Source organism: Coffea eugenioides, chromosome 6 (assembly GCF_003713205.1).
Source record: "Coffea eugenioides isolate CCC68of chromosome 6, Ceug_1.0, whole genome shotgun sequence".
Lineage (NCBI taxonomy): Eukaryota > Viridiplantae > Streptophyta > Magnoliopsida > Gentianales > Rubiaceae > Coffea > Coffea eugenioides.
The window spans coordinates 5,399,100-5,415,595 of NC_040040.1; the positions used below are offsets into that span (position 1 = coordinate 5,399,100).

The window sequence follows — 16,496 nt, forward strand, 5'->3', positions numbered from 1 at the left end:
TCCATTTGGTATGTTTTCCTATTTCTCCAATCTTGCAAATGCATTACCAAAAAAAAAAACAAAAAAGGTTTTACTTTATGTAATTGCTTAACAGTAGTCAGTAGTCTAGTCATGTATTTGTAATTGCTTAGTTGTCTTCTCCTCGTCTGTTTATGAGGGATACATAAGGTTATCAGATGCGATCATGGTTGTTAAAGGATCAAGGTTTGGCCCATTCTCTCTCTCTCTCTCTCTCTCTCTCTATATATATATATATATATATATATATATAGAATTTGGTACAGCTATCTATTTTGAAATTTTCATAATTATAACAATTGGTAAGATATTACATTTGTAACAGGTACAGGGTTCAAGTCATAAAAAAATAAAAAATAAATAAATGAGTAACCACCACTAGCCCAGGCCTGTTATTCCAAACAAAAAAAAAAAAAAAATGTATCTTCACAACATTCAGAAAAAAAAAATCCTCGTTTCCCACAAATATATAAGAAGTGTCTTTTAGTTTTTATATTATAGGTAGCAATACTAAATTTTACATAACTAATATTACAAAATTTTACAAATTGATTCTAATAGATTATAATCTGTTACAAAAGTTGTATAATCGTTGATATCTCAAACTTGTTTTTTTTTATTAATAAAAAGTAAGTTTCATTTACGAATTTATTGGAAACTATCCAATACGATTTGACTTACATCATAAGAATTTGTATTAATGACAGGATGAACATACACTAAAAATAATAAATCCGCAATTTAATAGGCATCAACTTAATCGTAGAATAGTTTTCTATTGATATTTTCACTTTAATTATATAAATTTTGATTAACTACATTGCTACAAGAAAAAGATAACCAACATAAATTGTCATGTTACCAGTAATTATTATCGGTAAAGCACTACTGCATTTAATTAACGAGAACGAAAGTGTAAAATCTAATCTCTCAGCAATCTTCACTTTTATCACGAGTTTCAATTTAATTATTTTATTCCACTCCCAAACAAATACATGGAAGGAACAATAGTCCTTGCCAATTTCCAAAAATCGACCAAACACCTGCTTAATTTAATATAAAGAAAAAAGTACATTTAAATCTGCTTCTGCTTTTGCTGTCCGAAGGCGTTTATCTTTTCTTTCCCCCCTTGAAACACAAATTTAATCATCAATAAAAGAAAAAGAAAAAGAAACCCCTTATTTGTATGGGCTGTTTCTAGTACAGTGTTGTTGACCAGAATGAGATTCCCACATACATTTATCACAAGAAATTGTTAAGATTAATTTTGAGATATAATTATAAAATAAAAAATGATGGAACCAAGGGGCTAGATTGCAATTAGTAGTGTATGTATTTTTTTGTTTGAGGTTTAGACATCTTTTTCTCCTTTGTTCTTGGCTGAATTATTAGGGTCAAGGCCGCAATTAGAGAGAGGCGTGATCCGTGTTTACCATCCCCAATTCCGGCGTATTTTTTAAGCTACTGTCGGGGCCTATATATTCGAAAACCTTCCCCATAAACCTTTTTCCTTCTTGAATCCTCCTTTTATATACGATTGCTTCGATTCTTTTCCTTCCTTCAAATCTTTTTGCTCTTCTCAATGGCGGATAGCAGCGAAACAATTCCGGAGTCCAAAATCATTGGACGGTGGGCCGACGAAGCTGACAAAGAAGCTGCAGGAACCTCCGAGGAAGTTGAAATTGATGCATTAGCGATCGATGAGTCCAAGAAAGTTAAAAACGACCTTACAGATCCGGACGACTCGTCCATCGAAGCTGTATGAACATTTCGGGCCCATAGATCTAATTCTAGAATATTATGTTCTTCTAGGGTTTTTAATTTGAATTTATATATACGAACAAGACGTATTAATAATCGATTTTTGGTTACTTTTGTGTACTACGTTTTTCAAATTTTGAGCAATTGCTTTGGACAAATTTTGAGCAATTGCTTTGGGCTTTGTGTTTCTTTTCAACTTTTTGGTGCATGCTGCCCATTCAATGTTAATTTTCATGGACATGTTGATTTTTAGGATTGTCTGCTAATTTTTCACTAATAGTTACTGTGTGTAGATACAAGCATCATATCTCTGAAAACCAATTTTAATTTTGTCACTCTGTTTGCCTAGTTATATTCATTAGGATGTATGTGAATCTCTAAATATAGACTTTTAACATCGTCTATTGAATTTTGGGAGTTCTGTTTGAATGTAGCTAAGTTGCGATTTGGTTACAATGGTTCAGGTCACATCGGGGGACACTCCATACGCATCAGCAAAGAAGTTTGAGGACTTGAATTTGTCTTCCGAACTTTTGAAGGGTTTATACGTAGAAATGAAATTTGAGAGACCTAGCAAGATCCAAGCAATCAGCTTGCCGATGATTCTGACTCCACCATTCAAGAATTTGATCGCTCAAGCCCACAATGGTTCGGGAAAGACCACTTGCTTTGTTCTTGGTATGTTGAGCCGTATGGACCCAAAGCTCTCGGCTCCTCAGGCTCTCTGCATCTGCCCCACTCGCGAACTAGCCATTCAGGTTGAGTATATTTGTGGATGATAGTCTTGTGGAATCGTTCTTGAGAGTTTCATGAAAGATTTACACTGTTGTTGGGGGAGTTAAGAGTTTTACACTTTTGGAAACTTAAACACTTAATGATATTTCTTGATTTTCAATAAAATTTCAAGTGTTATTCTTTTCACTTTAGCCATTATGTGTTGCAAACTAATCTCTTAACAGAAAATTGCCTATATAGATAAGTTTCTCTAATTTTATGTTTGTTTTAAAGTGCATATGAATGGAAAAATGTAGATAAAATTTTAACTATTGGGAGTGGTTGATAAAATGATCAGAATATGGAAGTATTGTTGAAGATGGGGAAATTCACAGGGATAACATCAGAATTAGCTATCCCAGCAGATAGTGCCAGCTTCGTACCAATCTCAAAGAGACCTCCTGTTACAGCACATGTGGTGATTGGAACACCTGGTACAATAAGTAAGTGGATAACAGCAAGGAAACTGAGCATGAGTTTCATGAAGATTCTTGTGTTTGATGAGGCAGACCACATGTTAGCTGAGGTAAATTATTTTTGTCTATCTTGCTTATGCCTCCCCCCCACCTTCTTATGATTTAGGTATATTATGTGATGGATAATCATTAATTTTGCAGTCAAAGAGCTCAATATGCGCTTGTTGATTATTTTTAATTCATTATTTCTTTTTGGTTGGAAGGGTAGGGGTGAAACAGAGGAGGCATTTATTAATATGATATGATCTTACTAGCAATGAGGCAAAATAACTGCATACTGTCTTTCATTGTTTCTAGATTATGTTACTAACGAGTGTTCATTTGGTCTTGATACTTGACTAAATCTTTGCAGAGCGGGTTTAAGGATGACTCTGTAAAAATTATGAGAGCAATAGTTCAGAGCAGCCCTGATTGCCAGGTCTGTAGTTATCTGCTTATGTGCGTGTACTGTTGTGTTCAATTTTACATCTTGTTCATATTTGAAGTATATTTTGACACTTGGGTTGGTTGCTTGTAAATTTTGTTGCAGGTTCTTCTGTTTTCTGCGACATTTGATGATGCAGTCAGGGCTTTTGTGGATAAAATAAACAGGGACATCTTTAACAGAGATTATAATCAAATGTTTGTGAAAAAGGAAGAACTATCGCTGGAGTCTGTGAAGCAGTACAAGGTCCAGTGTCCAGATGAGCTTGCAAAAGTCATGGTTGTTAAGGATAAAATCCTTGAACTAGGAGAAAAAGTGGGTCAGACAATCATATTTGTTCGAACACGCAACAGTGCAAGTGCACTGCATCAGAGTTTAGTTAAATTTGGCTACGAGGTTACAACTATTCAAGGTGCTTTAAAGCAAGAAGACCGTGACAAGATAATCAAAGAGTTTAAAGAAGGACTGACACAAATTCTAATATCAACTGATGTACTTGCTCGGGGTTTTGACCAGTCACAGGTGCTTTTGATTGCATTGCTTTTTCATCATTGTATGTTGTTTTGTTTGTTTCCCGCTGTAAATCTTAGTCAGAGATTTCTTGACAGGTTAACTTGGTAGTCAATTATGAACTCCCGGTCAGATTTAACAATTTGTCAGAGCCAGATTACGAGGTGTACCTTCATCGGGTTGGTAGAGCAGGCCGTTTTGGCCGCAAAGGTAAATTTCATGGATCTAATCTTGTGCTCCATTGTTTGTTCTCAATTCTCGCTTCTCAATGTAATTTCATGATATTTTACCTGGAAAAGTAGCTAGTTTCTATCTTGTTGAATGTGTATGTTAAAGTAATTGATCACATAGCATAATGCACAGGTTCATGCTTTTTCATTAATTGTCAAACTGTCTGGCCATCTGCAAATGGGATAATGAAAAAAAGAGAGACATATTAAGCCATGAATCTTCTGTCTTGTTTACTTTGATTCCTGAAGATGTTAGATGATTCATTGGGGGGTAGTCATGTGCGGTTGGCCAGCTTTTGATTTCCTTGTGTGTATTTCATTATGAATGTTGTCAGTGTGGGCATATAAAATTTACCTAAAACATATTTTTAGGTTACTTATCTTGTGACAATGTAAGCAACTTGCTTTTGTTTTCTGTTCGGAGGCAAATTGACTATAAGTTTACCAGGAAGCTGCAGTTAACTTTGACCTTCTTGTACGTCTACAGGTGCTGTGTTTAACTTACTTTGCGGTGATAGAGACAGGAGGGTGATGGAAAAGATTGAGAGTTACTTTAACTGCCAAGTAGCTGAGGTAGTATTTTTGTTGCCTTTCTAGTCCGCCTGAAGTTTTATGCTTGTGAAACAACTTTGTCGTCAACTTATAATTGTCCTTCCAACATCTGCAGGTGGGATCGTGGAACAGTGATGAAGACTTCGAGGATGCACTTAAAAAAGCGGGGCTGTTCTGATGGCATGCTACGCTCTCAGTCAATTGATTTCCAACTTCTCAAGTGGCTCTGTTTTTTTGTTCCTAAAGCCGGACATCACGCGGCAGAAAGGGGTGAGAATTATGGTAGTTTCGAGTCTTCTGATCTAAATTTGGAAGAATGACAGAAGAAGTCCGACCTTTCCAATTTTGTACCGAGAACAGAAATGAAGTATTTATGGTACTCGATATTAAAAGTGAGTTGTGCTGGTGGTGATTTACGATGCTGGTCAAGTGGTTGCGATAAAGACGTAGTATAAGATTCGGATTTCCAATTTCTGATTCTGGGCTTTTGTCCATAGCTGTTTAGGCTCATGTAATTTAATGACGAGGAAATATGGAGGAGGTTGCAGCTGCTGAAGTGTACGGTATGGAATTCCGTGTATATTAAGGTTGTCTTGCAACAGCTCCAATATTATTGCAAAAGGATTAAAAAGAAAATGAAAAATGGAAAACAACCAATAGATCTCATCTGCTGTGTAATAAAAGATCTTTTGTATACTTCTGATTGACATATAGCTCGCTTGTTTTTCGGTCATAATACAAAGATGTACATTGTTTTTCGATTAATTGATTAGCTACGGATGGTATGTGTGTAATTAAGACCAACCCAGCCACAGAAAAGCAGTTTACCTTTTATAAAACTTGTTATTCTTATAAGTTTTTTGGACGAATGGTGCACTTCTTTTGTAGAAGTAAAAGCATCTTGCATAATGAAAGAGGATGATACACAGGCAAATTAAAGGTTAGATGGTTGATAGACAACAGAATAGTTCAATCAAACTGATGCCTACTTAAGCCCTGCCACTGTACATATTTGGCAATCACTAAAATCGTTTTCCTCCCTCTTAACGTTGTATCTTTAGAAATGCAAAGCTATCCATTTACAAACCAAATTTTTGACAACTTATATTGTTGTCCAGGAATAATCAGTGTAAAGACTAAAGAGTCATCTAGTTTATGATGACGCCTAACAGGATGCGATATCCAAAGAAAGAAAGGAAGAAAGAGAAGGGAATGTAAACAAAACAAAACGGACTTTATGGTTTGCACGTCATAGTGATAGGGGTGGTGCGCTTCCACTCAATCCTACCGACCTTTGTGAGCAAGTGGACTTGCTTATAAAAGACATTAGGTCAAATGAAAACAACAATATCGAATACAAATCAAGATTAGTCGGAGGCTTTGAATCTCGGAGGGAGAAAAAGGAGGAGATCATGGATAAATTTGTTGTGTTGATAATTTCAGCTTTGCTGCTAACGGGTTCCGTCGGAGCTATGGATGATTGGAAGGAAGGAAAGGAGGCCATTCATGTCGGTGGCAAAGTGTTATGCCAAGACTGCACCGAGGGATGGAAGCAATGGATCGATGGTGCCAAGCCCTTGCAAGGTAAAGTTTACCCCATCTATGTTGTTAGGGTTGTATACATACTACTACTACATTAAAAAAAATAAAAATAAAAATGTGATCATTAATTATTATCAACGTGGCAGCAATTAACAGCATTGGTCGATTCTTTTGATTCACTTCATCATTTCCAAGTTTTGGAGTTGATGGCTGAGTACGTGATGCCCAAATGCAGGTTGCAAGGTATCCGTAACTTGCCTGGACGATAGAAGCAGGGTGATGTACTATGGAAGTGATCTGACAGATGAGGCTGGAGACTTTGATATGATCATTAACAAGTACATCAACGGGAAGGCGGTCAACGCCGAAAATTGCTTTTTAAGGCTAGTCTCCTCCCCAGACCCAGTGTGCAACGTTGCCACGGACTTTGCCGGCGGAAAGACGGGCGTGAAGCTCCACCGACCAACCGTCGTGTATCGGGACGTTATCAAATACGTGCTTGGACCCTTCTATTACACCACCCCAATGTGCGATGAGCCTGATGCTCCGAACAATGGTGATGATGGGTCATCAGATGAAGATGCAAAAGACAGCAATGCGTGGATATGATGATAATGTCGCCTTTTCAGTTAAATGTTACTAATTTGTTTTTGTTGCTTGGTATCTCTATTACAAAAATATTTTCCTCATCTTCTTCTTTTTTTTCTTTTTAAATGGTCTTCTTGAGGACCATGCGTGGATTCCTGTCCGGTTAATATGATGGTTTCCAATATGTGAATTTAATTAAATTTATTAATTGCTCCTCCTTGGAACTCAGTTGAGTCTATTGTATTGTATGCTCAGGGTAATTTGATAGTTTCGGCTCCATTTTTGTATCAATCACATTTCGTCAAAACGAGACTCTAAGAGGCAGTAGTTAGCTATAGCATATGATATGACAAAGTGCTGGAAAAATTAGTAGGAATTATATCTGCTAAAATTTGTTTTTGGTTTTTCTTGTAACTTTCCACCGTAACTGATTTTAGCATCGGAGTATAAGATCCGGACAGTTCTAGATCTTGACAGGTGAGTTCGTGCTGTCGACTCGGCTCATCCGTCCCAAAATCATCTCGTCAATTAGCACAAAATACTTGTGTCATAATGGTGATAAAAGAAAAGGTTTCTTACCTCAAAATCAACCGAACCAGTAGCATTGACATACTTTTTAAGGATGAAAGTTAATTGCATGGAAAGTAGAAATGGGGATATTAGACATTGGCAATTTGTCAACGTCTTATTTTACATCTGGTTAATGGGTTCGCTCAAAAGGAAATCCAAAAGAAAAAGGAAGACAGAAGGCTTAAAAGATTCATGTCCCAACTGAAAAGAGTGAAGTTTATTTATTTATTTATTTTTTTAAAAAAAGAAGTCATAACAAAAGAAAGTTTGCTTCAAACAGAAAAAAAAAAAGGCAACTTTAGTTACGTGGGCCGGGCAACGGGCCGCAACTCAACTCGGCCTCCAAGAGGTCCAATTGGTTGGTATGCATGGCAAGTGAGCTTGTACATCCTTCACATTAGCGTTCCACAATCATCCACGTAGACCTAACAAGTCATTAGCCTCAGAGGCCCTAATTAAGGGCCCAAAAGGCTAGAAAAGCCCAATCCCAACGCCGCTCGCTTGTCTGTGCCATGGCGACTCGTTTGGGGAGGGGGAGGGCGAGGGCGTGGGCGTGGGCGATCGCTCCTGCTCTCACCTCAGCGTCAGCGTCCTCGTCGTCAACGTCATCATTATTGCGGAATTCAGCGGCTTCCGTCCGAGCCTCGTCGTCTTTTTTGGCCTTTGTCGACCATGGCGTCTCGAAGCCAAGGCAGTTGCGCGCTTTCTCTTCATCATCTTCCTCTTCCCAAACCTCGCAGAAACCTAAGGGGAAGGTAACAGACCGTCTTTCCTCCGTAATTGACGCCGTTAACGACCGTAAACTCCCTCCTGAGCTCCGTGGCCAACGTAACAACGTCAGGTACCGACATCTCGCAAAATGAAACGAACTCCATGATTTTGTTACTGTTTTTCCTTTTTTCCTTTCTTTCTATATGTCTTATACACGAGTTATTTTGTGAATAATTGAAAAAGTTTAAGTAAGATTCGCGTAAATATTTTTGGAACTTAAACTTTTGGCTTTTAGAATGAAAAAAAAATCTGAGAGGTACATTTGGAATATCATTTGCTAGTCCTCGAGAGTTCGTTTCATATCATTAATCAAAGTTGTATACTCACTTAGCTTTTGATATGTTGCGGTTGTTCTGCAATTTAGAGTTATATAGGTAAAGTAGAATAGGCCGTTGCTTTTGCTAATTATATGTGCGGTAATTAAGCTCTGCAAAATGTGAATTTGTTACCGTGTTGACTTGAAGAGTGTTATTTCAAGTGTAGTAAAAAACTGTACGAGTTAAAGATTACTGTTGTATTTGAACAAGTGGCTCTGCCGTCATGCGTTTAAACTCTTTTCAAGGATGACTAACTTGTGTTGTATGAGAATAAACTCTTTGTTGCATGACATAACCTGTGTATGAGAACCTTTCGATGTTACTGCAATTGGACAGGTCCGAAACTGACATTATCAACGTCGTGGAGCAACGGATATGGCATTCTATGGAGGAAGGCCAGTTTGAGAACTTGCCTGGGAAGGGAAAGCCTTTGGACCTTAGTGTTAATCCCCATGCAGATCCAGCTGAAGATACTTTGTACCGGATTCTATCAAAAAATGGATGTGCCCCTGAGTGGGTTGAGTTAAACAAAGAGATCAGGAATAGAATTGCAGAATGGCGTACAGCGCTTAGAAAGGCCTGGTCATTTAAAGGCGGTCAAGATGATGACAAATGGACCGAAGGCTCAGAGGCTCTAAAGCTGCAATTACAGGACATAAATGACAAGGTGAGTGGTCAGTAAATGTTAAGTGTATGCATATGGAACTTGCGTTTTGGTAAATTTATCTCTCTATTCATCTTTTTCTTATCATATACTTGAGCAGAGTTGAGAACTTGCGTCTCTATGTCTCTCATTAGCGGTCAATTTCATTATGTTGAGGCATAACAAATTTAGTAAAACTTCTGCCATGTTCTGTCGGACTATTTTCAATAGCAGATGACGAAATAATCAAAGTGTCTCGTTTGGAGATTTAACTGCTGAAGTTGTCACTATGTCTTTTGGAAGTATATATATTTTGCATATATAGAATGTGAAATTCATAGTTATGGTTTTGACAGTATGAGATGATCATGCGACAGTTATACTTCCACTCATATCTGATGTTCTTTGGCCAAACTTCACTTGGGGTCTGAAAATATCTATTGAAGAAATATCGTTTCAAAAGTTGAGATTACTTACAAACACGTGGTAGAGCATACGGGAGTGGTAAACAGGATACTTGCTCTGAAGTTTAAACATTATGAATTCTTATTGTTTACATTGTAAAAAGCAGGTTCTTTAGGAGAGCTTAGGGAATAGCAATTTTGAAGTTGTGGTATAAGTGGGATGTAGTCATGTTTCGTGAAGGCTTAGTCATAGGCGACATACCATAAGAAGGAAAATTAATAAGTAAATGACAGGAATTTGTTAGCTTGGAGTATTACTTTTGCTTTCATGTTTACGTATTTTTATTTTTTATTTTCATTGATGGGTGACAGCAATGCTTTTGCAAGTTGGATTTGCAATCATCGGCCTGTGTTCATACTGTAGAACAGCATATATATATATATATGTAATTTAACCTAATGCACACAGCCCCAAAAGCATGCAGCTTTCGCTGGTGTTCAATAAGTCACCTTATATGGATCTCATGTCTATTAAAGTTTCTCTCTTCCTTGCAGAGAAAAGATGAGAATTAGACCTTTTTGAGTTGTCAAGAATTGCTCCATCTTCAATGGAGCTTAGACGCCCTGCATTACTTTGTTTCTTGCATGAGCTCACTGGAACTTGTAATGCTTGCAGGTTTTTCGGTACAATCTCATTGTTCCATTTGGCCGTCAGATGTTTGGACTGAAGTGGGAGAAAGAACTAGATCGCCTGACAGAAACAGTATAGGTGGCTTCTTACAGCTGTATTGATTGGTGTTTGTTCTCTCTTTCATCGTTTTCCTTGTACTATTTCTTCCTTCCTTAGTTCCTTATGTCCTCCTTTTCACCGCCGCTAAGGGCAGATTAGTGATTTACGGGGTTGGAGGTATGGATGGTTGCGACAATACGCTCATATGACAAAAAATTTTCTCTTCGAAAGAAGGATCCGCGTGTGTGTGTGTTTTTTTTTAATTAGTGAATCATACCATCTAACGCATTATTGCTTCCATAATTCGTCCAATTTCTATTTGCATTTTTTTTAACCTATCGAACTCACAGAAACTGAGATGAGAGCTGGATGTTCCAAGAGATTGTTTTGCCTTTCCAAGCTATAGCCAGTGTTCACTCGGAGAAAGCAAAACCCCAGGCATTTGTTAGTCTGTTGGCTGATCGTCAACGTGACTCTGCTGTCAAAGTGCATCTTCAAAGGACAGACTACACAACCGGACCGAAAGAATTTTAGATGAAAGAAATTGTTAATGGTACGGCTAGATACGTGTTAAAATTACCAACTAAACAACGCTGTGAAAACAAAAGGGCGCAAGGCCTGAGCGTAGCAGCAGGAAATTACAGACCAGTAGCGTTCCCAACAACACACCCCTTTAAAATATTGCAACTTTAAAAGAAAAATAAATGATTATAGAGTATTCACATATACAGTATGTTACAAAGCGTCTAGCCATTTAAAGATGTCTTGGCAGCAAGATGGGTGAGAGCTCGTCTATGATATGTGCAGCGCAATTTCTTGTACTTTTGTATGAAAGAACCAAGATCAATTTCTCGATCAAGAAGCTGTCTGTGGAGGGCTTCAGATTCTTCCTCAGCTGTACTCATGGCCTCTGCAACGAATAAAACATTCGGTTGAGCCTGAAGAACTCTTCTTTGGATAACTGACTCCATGTGACAAATTGGTTTCCCTCAAACTTTTAACTCCAAATATATATCTGATAATTCAAAATAACCACTGACAGACGCTAAAATTTCAGATATTAAGGCTAATGTCATATAGTCCCCAACATACTCCAGTGCTAGAAAAAAATTCTTGCGCACTCTCCGACCTTGATTTTCTTTTTGGTTGGTTGGGGGGGGGGAGGGAGGCAGCGGTGGCACAAAAATAGGCTTTTTATTGATGATAACCAATGATGTTTACACACAAGGGTACTCCCTAACTACATAGAACTAAACAACTAGACTCTCAAAGCTTGATTTATCGGTTGAGAATTGCAAAAACATACATTCACTTTCAGAAAAAAGTAACACAAAGAAAAATCACTTCTTCAACTCCAATCAAATTAGCAAAGAAGCTCTCGCAACCTTAAACCACATAATTTACCAACCAGTCCCACAGCTAAGTATGAAGACCCTGCCGTTGGCAATTCACCAACACACACACCCAAGTAAATGGTCCAAAACTATGCAATATCCCGGGGGAATCTCATGTTATAAGCACCAAAAACAAAAAGTTGGCCTATAATGTGGTTCTCCGCAAGAGAAATAGAACATAGAGTCAAGAAAATATGATTCAGGTGAGAGTTTTCAATGTGCTTGCAGAAATATCAAATGCAGTTGTGGTGAGGTAATTTAGTGCAACTTTGATTAAGAAGATGTGCACTACCAGTTGGCAGCAACTTTCAACTCCTTTCTTATCGTTTTTCAACTCCTTTCTTATCATTTTTACAATATTAAATATGAAGAAAAGCCAGATTTCAAAAATTCTTTAAGAAGTTTGACTTGATCTTAAAGCTTGGAAGAGTAATGACCAAAAGAAGAAGTTATCTTTATCAACATAATAATAACAATTAAAAGAAACTTCACATTGTTACATACCTTGAAGCTGACGAAGGAGGGATACCGGAGCATAAAACTTTAGGGTCTCTTCCTTTTTCCTGTCTAGCTCATGCAACTTTTCTTGAGCAGCAGCCAACTCAGTAGTGCGAATAATTCTGCACTGCACCCCATAAAACAAGTAATAAGAACAAAGGCAAGTCCTAATTTAAAGTTTAAGCCATTCAATTAAAGCAATATTACCTGATTCCTAAGCTCCATTATGCGAGGCTCCTTATCCAAATTCGCACCTGCATTAAATTTTAAGTCATCTTGTATACAATTCAACCTTGAGCAAATGATAACAACAGAATTATCTTTATAACCGGAAATTGAAAATACAAATGACTCACTAGCAAGTTGCAAGGTTTCATTCCGAAGTTCATCCCTGACCTGGTTAATTAACAGGAGATGGAGCAAGCATTAGAAGCAAATGACAATGCCAATAAGGATCAACAAAAAAGAATATATAAAATGGCATAGACTAAATTAAGGAACACAAAATTCTAAACTAAAGTTCTCATCAGATCCCACTGTACATGACGATTCACTATCAACTAGATATTTTACTACGTGAAAAGGCATGCAGAAGAAGGATAAATGGTGAAGAGAAGGAAAGGGGAAAAAAGACAACCAAACAAGAGTTAAGACACTCTTCCTCATTATGTAGAGGAATGAGAAGCATGAGAACATATTCTCCTCATTGAGTGGCATGCATATAAAAGAAACACAATGTTGAAGTCATGAACAATGGTAAAGAATAAACAAATAAGCAACCATTTTTTAGACAATTAGCCACATTGTTTCAGAAGAAATTAGCTAGCTAATAAGGAAAGTTTTGTATGAAAAGAAAAAGGCTGTCTAGAAGACCATCCCTACACAGACTAAAGTTTTGAAATTCCAACCAATTCAATGTACTATTTTTCCAATCTACATAAGCAACTCAATTTCAGGAATTTTTTACAGGGGCAAATCTCCTTTTAGTATATCTTGATGAAATAATTATAAATAGTAGATAACTGTTATCCAAATAAAGCAGGAAGAGATGGTGGAATACACATAAATTTTGCTACTTACTTTGTTTTGAGTTTTTACAGGTTCCAGAGAAAGTAAAAAATTGTGATAAGCATCCTTGTCAGAAAGAAGCTTCCGCAACTCGTCAACACTGTAAAAAAAAAAAAAACCATGATATCCACAAGCAAAAAATTTATGCCATGTCAAAGATATAATTCCACAGCTCATCAACCCTAAAAACATTTTGTGGTAGAGACACATGACAGTCAGAAAGTATAGAAGAGAAAACAAATTGAAAAAAAAATAAGGAAACATGAAGCCCTGATTATTTAGCATCTCAAAAACCAGATTTTGTTCCCTCAAACGGAGATACACCACATTAATCTTTCTTGGTTTCTTGAAAGGTTAAAATGTCAGTCATATTGACAACCGAAAATTGCTTCTAAGAGGGGGGAAAAAAAAACCCTCTGACCCATTTACAGTATCCTAATTTCCATTGTATACCCCCAATTTTTGTATCACTTTCCATATATGGAAAAAAGATTTATATTTCAGCTTCTAACCTTCATTGCAGGCCTACCAACTTTGTTTTAATTCTCATATCAGTGCATGTATCAAGTTGCTTGTAATATACCACGCTTTACTCCTTAAGAGATTACTCACTGTAATGGAAGCTTTCTTTGGCCCCAAAATGAGTTATGTAGTTTTGAAATTTTAAATAACAGCATCTGGTGCCAAACACTTGTCCAGAGTTATAAATGTAAGCACAGCGAAGGTAAGATGAGCTTAAGTTTACAAAAGCATCTCACTGTTTATAAAAAACACACATATCCCAAAGCAACAAGAATATCAAGATGGTGGAAGTATTAGTTTTCCCTATTCAGTAATAAAGGCACCGATTTGCTTGATTGCCTAAGCCTGACTTTTCATTGGATGGAACCTTCTTCTTGCAAGAAATTTTTTAATATTCAGCATTTATGTATAATAGGCAAAAATTATCTGCTACATCATCACTTTGTATTTATAAAATACCAACATCAGTATGTCAAATAGAGAACCAAGAAACTAATCTCTATGTAAGCACCAAATGCATTCTCTTTAATTTTTGTTCATTTTCCTGATTATATAATCAGACTGCTAAAGAGTCAAATCATGATGGTCTAAAAGTAGACTGTCTACCCTTTAAAATTCCAGAGACTCAGTTAAGCAAATCAAGCAGTGAAATTATGCTAAGAGTATAAAAACAACAAGTAATGTATGGACAAAAGTGAAACTCATGTGGCTCAGCATTTAATCCATCAGGCCTACTAAGCTTCCAAACAGAGTGAGATGAGCAAGTGGAAAAAAGACCATCCATGATAGAACAATCGCAAGATTAAAAATTTTTGAAAATGGATCATGCAAAAAAGTGAAATTTTCAAAGCAAAAACAGAACTGCTGAAACAAATCATCATTATGATAGAGCATGGAGAATAAAACAGATAAATGACCGGTTTGGTGAACAAAAAGACATATCAACCTTTTATCTTTTAAATGAGCAATAATGCCAGCAGCCTCTGATGGAGAAACATGCGCTGAAGATTGTGATCGATCTGCTGGCCTTTGAATACTGAAGCTGCCAGAAGAACTAACACTTGGTGTTCCAGGACGAGAAGAACTAGGTGAACTAACTACAGATGGTGGACCCCATGAACCAGTAGAAATTTCCTGGGGCCGTGGTTGAGCTTGTTGGTCCGGAGAATTCCTGTATATAAATTAATTTGCAGTTGTCCCAGTATCGACTACGTGAGGTTCTTCAAATTAGACCAAATGCTAGAATTCAAATTGCATGGAATCTGAAGGGGCTAGACAAAAATAAAAGCGTATAAACAGCGAACAAAAGAGTACAAAATTTTGGGCTAATGACTTGACGCAAGCAGTACAATTATTTTAAAAAAAAACAAACAAAAACCTGTTTCAAAGCAAGTTCCCAAAACGGATCACTCGACCACAAATCGTATACAATAACTGTTTGATCCCCGAATATATCAATGAACTGAAAACCCTTACCATCGAATCAGCTAATGCCTATTGATAGAATGTACTAACTATTATTTTATCCAAATGAAATGTAAAGCATCAACATCTAAAGACCATCGAATTGCACAGAAATTTCGTAAGATCACAATAAATAAATTCACAAGGTATACAAGAATCTTCGAAATAAACAAAATCTCGTCTGCTATTGATTGACTTGATAATAATTTTTTCAAACAGGAAGATTATCAAACCCTAGAACAAGCTAAGCACAGAAGAAGAAGAAGAAGAAGAAGAAGTTGTATCGTGAAAACAAGAAGTTACCAGAACTTAAACATCTTATCCCCGATCGCGATAGAATCAGCTTCCGGATTTTAGACGGAGAACGGAAGCTTTCGTTTCTCCGTTACAATTTTCAGGACATTTACGCGTCCTCTCGTCTCTCGTCAGACGTCTATCGTTTACCGGCAACTGCCTGGAAAATTGATCTCAAAAGTCTTAAGCAACACGCTCACGTTCGACCAGGACGATTTGGATCGGGTTTTGGGACTCTCGGCCCAAAACCAAAAGTAGACGCTAGTTATTGGCGCTTATGTTCGACCCGGACGATATGGATCGTGTTGCGGGACTCTCGGCCCAAAACCAAAAGTAGACCCTAGTTATTGTCAGACACCAGTATCAAAAGTAGCCGAGGGATGTAGGCTGTGGCAACGTTGGACTTCTCTTTCTTTTCTTTTTTTTTTTGGGAAAGAATGTTAAACTTGTGTTTGTACGATAGTAGAATAGTTTCTAAGATTTCTTTTTCCGAGTAAATTGAAATTAATCTTCTTTTTTTTTTTTGTATATTTTGGAATATAAAAGATAAGAAAGTCAACTTAAATTCTCTTTAAAATCAGAAGTCTTGATTGTAGCCAGTATTAGCAAAAATATGCATTATTATTTTTAAATTAATTCAGTATTTCAAAATTTCGAAAATTACTTTAAAACTCATTTTATGCAAAACATCTAGTACTTTTTTTGGTTCAGTCCTAATGAAGCATGAATCCTACGAACAGTGAGAAGGCATTTTTTGCAATAAGTGTGGAATATATTATTATTTCTTACTTTAAAGCTAAGTGGGAAACCTATTAGAATATTAGAAATCGAGTGCGGAAACTGAAGCCTCATGTAAAACTGGATTGACCGGCACCTGGAATGTTAATCAATCAATAATATTGGTGGTGGTCAATGGTGTTGTTTGCTTAAATTTCACTCAGATAAA

General features: G+C 36.9%; 4 protein-coding genes across 4 annotated transcripts; 3 read left to right on the forward strand and 1 right to left on the reverse strand.

The window, feature by feature from the left end:
- Positions 1-1,399: 1,399 nt before the first annotated feature.
- LOC113774748 (DEAD-box ATP-dependent RNA helicase 38) lies at positions 1,400-5,510 on the forward strand. Its single transcript, XM_027319358.1, has 8 exons — positions 1,400-1,777; positions 2,244-2,537; positions 2,852-3,079; positions 3,382-3,447; positions 3,559-3,975; positions 4,062-4,173; positions 4,681-4,766; positions 4,861-5,510. The coding sequence occupies exons 1-8, from the start codon at positions 1,601-1,603 to the stop codon at positions 4,921-4,923; spliced, it is 1,443 nt and encodes a 480-aa protein (XP_027175159.1). The 5' UTR covers positions 1,400-1,600; the 3' UTR covers positions 4,924-5,510.
- On the forward strand, positions 5,278-7,074 carry LOC113773442. The gene is made up of 3 exons (XM_027318092.1): positions 5,278-5,322; positions 5,918-6,329; positions 6,523-7,074. Exons 1-3 carry the CDS (start codon positions 5,278-5,280, stop codon positions 6,894-6,896), a joined length of 831 nt encoding a protein of 276 aa, XP_027173893.1. The 3' UTR covers positions 6,897-7,074.
- An 883-nt stretch (positions 7,075-7,957) lies between these two features.
- On the forward strand, positions 7,958-10,543 carry LOC113773443 (dnaJ homolog subfamily C member 28). Its single transcript, XM_027318093.1, has 3 exons — positions 7,958-8,286; positions 8,870-9,200; positions 10,257-10,543. The coding sequence occupies exons 1-3, from the start codon at positions 7,958-7,960 to the stop codon at positions 10,347-10,349; spliced, it is 753 nt and encodes a 250-aa protein (XP_027173894.1). The 3' UTR covers positions 10,350-10,543.
- Positions 10,544-10,870: 327 nt separating this feature from the next.
- On the reverse strand, positions 10,871-15,717 carry LOC113776075 (vacuolar protein-sorting-associated protein 37 homolog 1). The gene is made up of 7 exons (XM_027321148.1): positions 15,560-15,717; positions 14,739-14,963; positions 13,283-13,370; positions 12,559-12,598; positions 12,410-12,456; positions 12,209-12,329; positions 10,871-11,220 (listed from the first exon to the last, which is right to left on the reverse strand). Exons 1-7 carry the CDS (start codon positions 15,571-15,573, stop codon positions 11,057-11,059), a joined length of 699 nt encoding a protein of 232 aa, XP_027176949.1. The 5' UTR covers positions 15,574-15,717; the 3' UTR covers positions 10,871-11,056.
- Between the last annotated feature and the right edge of the window lie 779 nt (positions 15,718-16,496).

What these genes read in the sequence shown, in the direction of transcription:
- LOC113774748 (XM_027319358.1), top strand. Translation starts at nt 1,601, where the DNA reads ATGGCGGATAGCAGCGAAACAATTCCGGAGTCCAAAATCATTGGACGG. An exon ending in ACGACTCGTCCATCGAAGCT is followed by an intron (nt 1,778 to 2,243) that starts GTATGAACATTT and finishes ACAATGGTTCAG; the next exon opens with GTCACATCGGGGGACACTCC. An exon ending in AGGCCGTTTTGGCCGCAAAG is followed by an intron (nt 4,174 to 4,680) that starts GTAAATTTCATG and finishes GTACGTCTACAG; the next exon opens with GTGCTGTGTTTAACTTACTT.
- LOC113773442 (XM_027318092.1), top strand. Translation starts at nt 5,278, where the DNA reads ATGGAGGAGGTTGCAGCTGCTGAAGTGTACGGTATGGAATTCCGT. An exon ending in TGTACGGTATGGAATTCCGT is followed by an intron (nt 5,323 to 5,917) that starts GTATATTAAGGT and finishes GACGCCTAACAG; the next exon opens with GATGCGATATCCAAAGAAAG. An exon ending in TGGTGCCAAGCCCTTGCAAG is followed by an intron (nt 6,330 to 6,522) that starts GTAAAGTTTACC and finishes GCCCAAATGCAG; the next exon opens with GTTGCAAGGTATCCGTAACT.
- LOC113773443 (XM_027318093.1), top strand. Translation starts at nt 7,958, where the DNA reads ATGGCGACTCGTTTGGGGAGGGGGAGGGCGAGGGCGTGGGCGTGGGCG. An exon ending in GGCCAACGTAACAACGTCAG is followed by an intron (nt 8,287 to 8,869) that starts GTACCGACATCT and finishes GCAATTGGACAG; the next exon opens with GTCCGAAACTGACATTATCA. An exon ending in TACAGGACATAAATGACAAG is followed by an intron (nt 9,201 to 10,256) that starts GTGAGTGGTCAG and finishes TAATGCTTGCAG; the next exon opens with GTTTTTCGGTACAATCTCAT.
- LOC113776075 (XM_027321148.1), bottom strand. An exon ending in CTGTAAAAACTCAAAACAAA is followed by an intron (nt 12,599 to 13,282) that starts GTAAGTAGCAAA and finishes TTAATTAACCAG; the next exon opens with GTCAGGGATGAACTTCGGAA. An exon ending in TGAAACCTTGCAACTTGCTA is followed by an intron (nt 12,457 to 12,558) that starts GTGAGTCATTTG and finishes AATTTAATGCAG; the next exon opens with GTGCGAATTTGGATAAGGAG.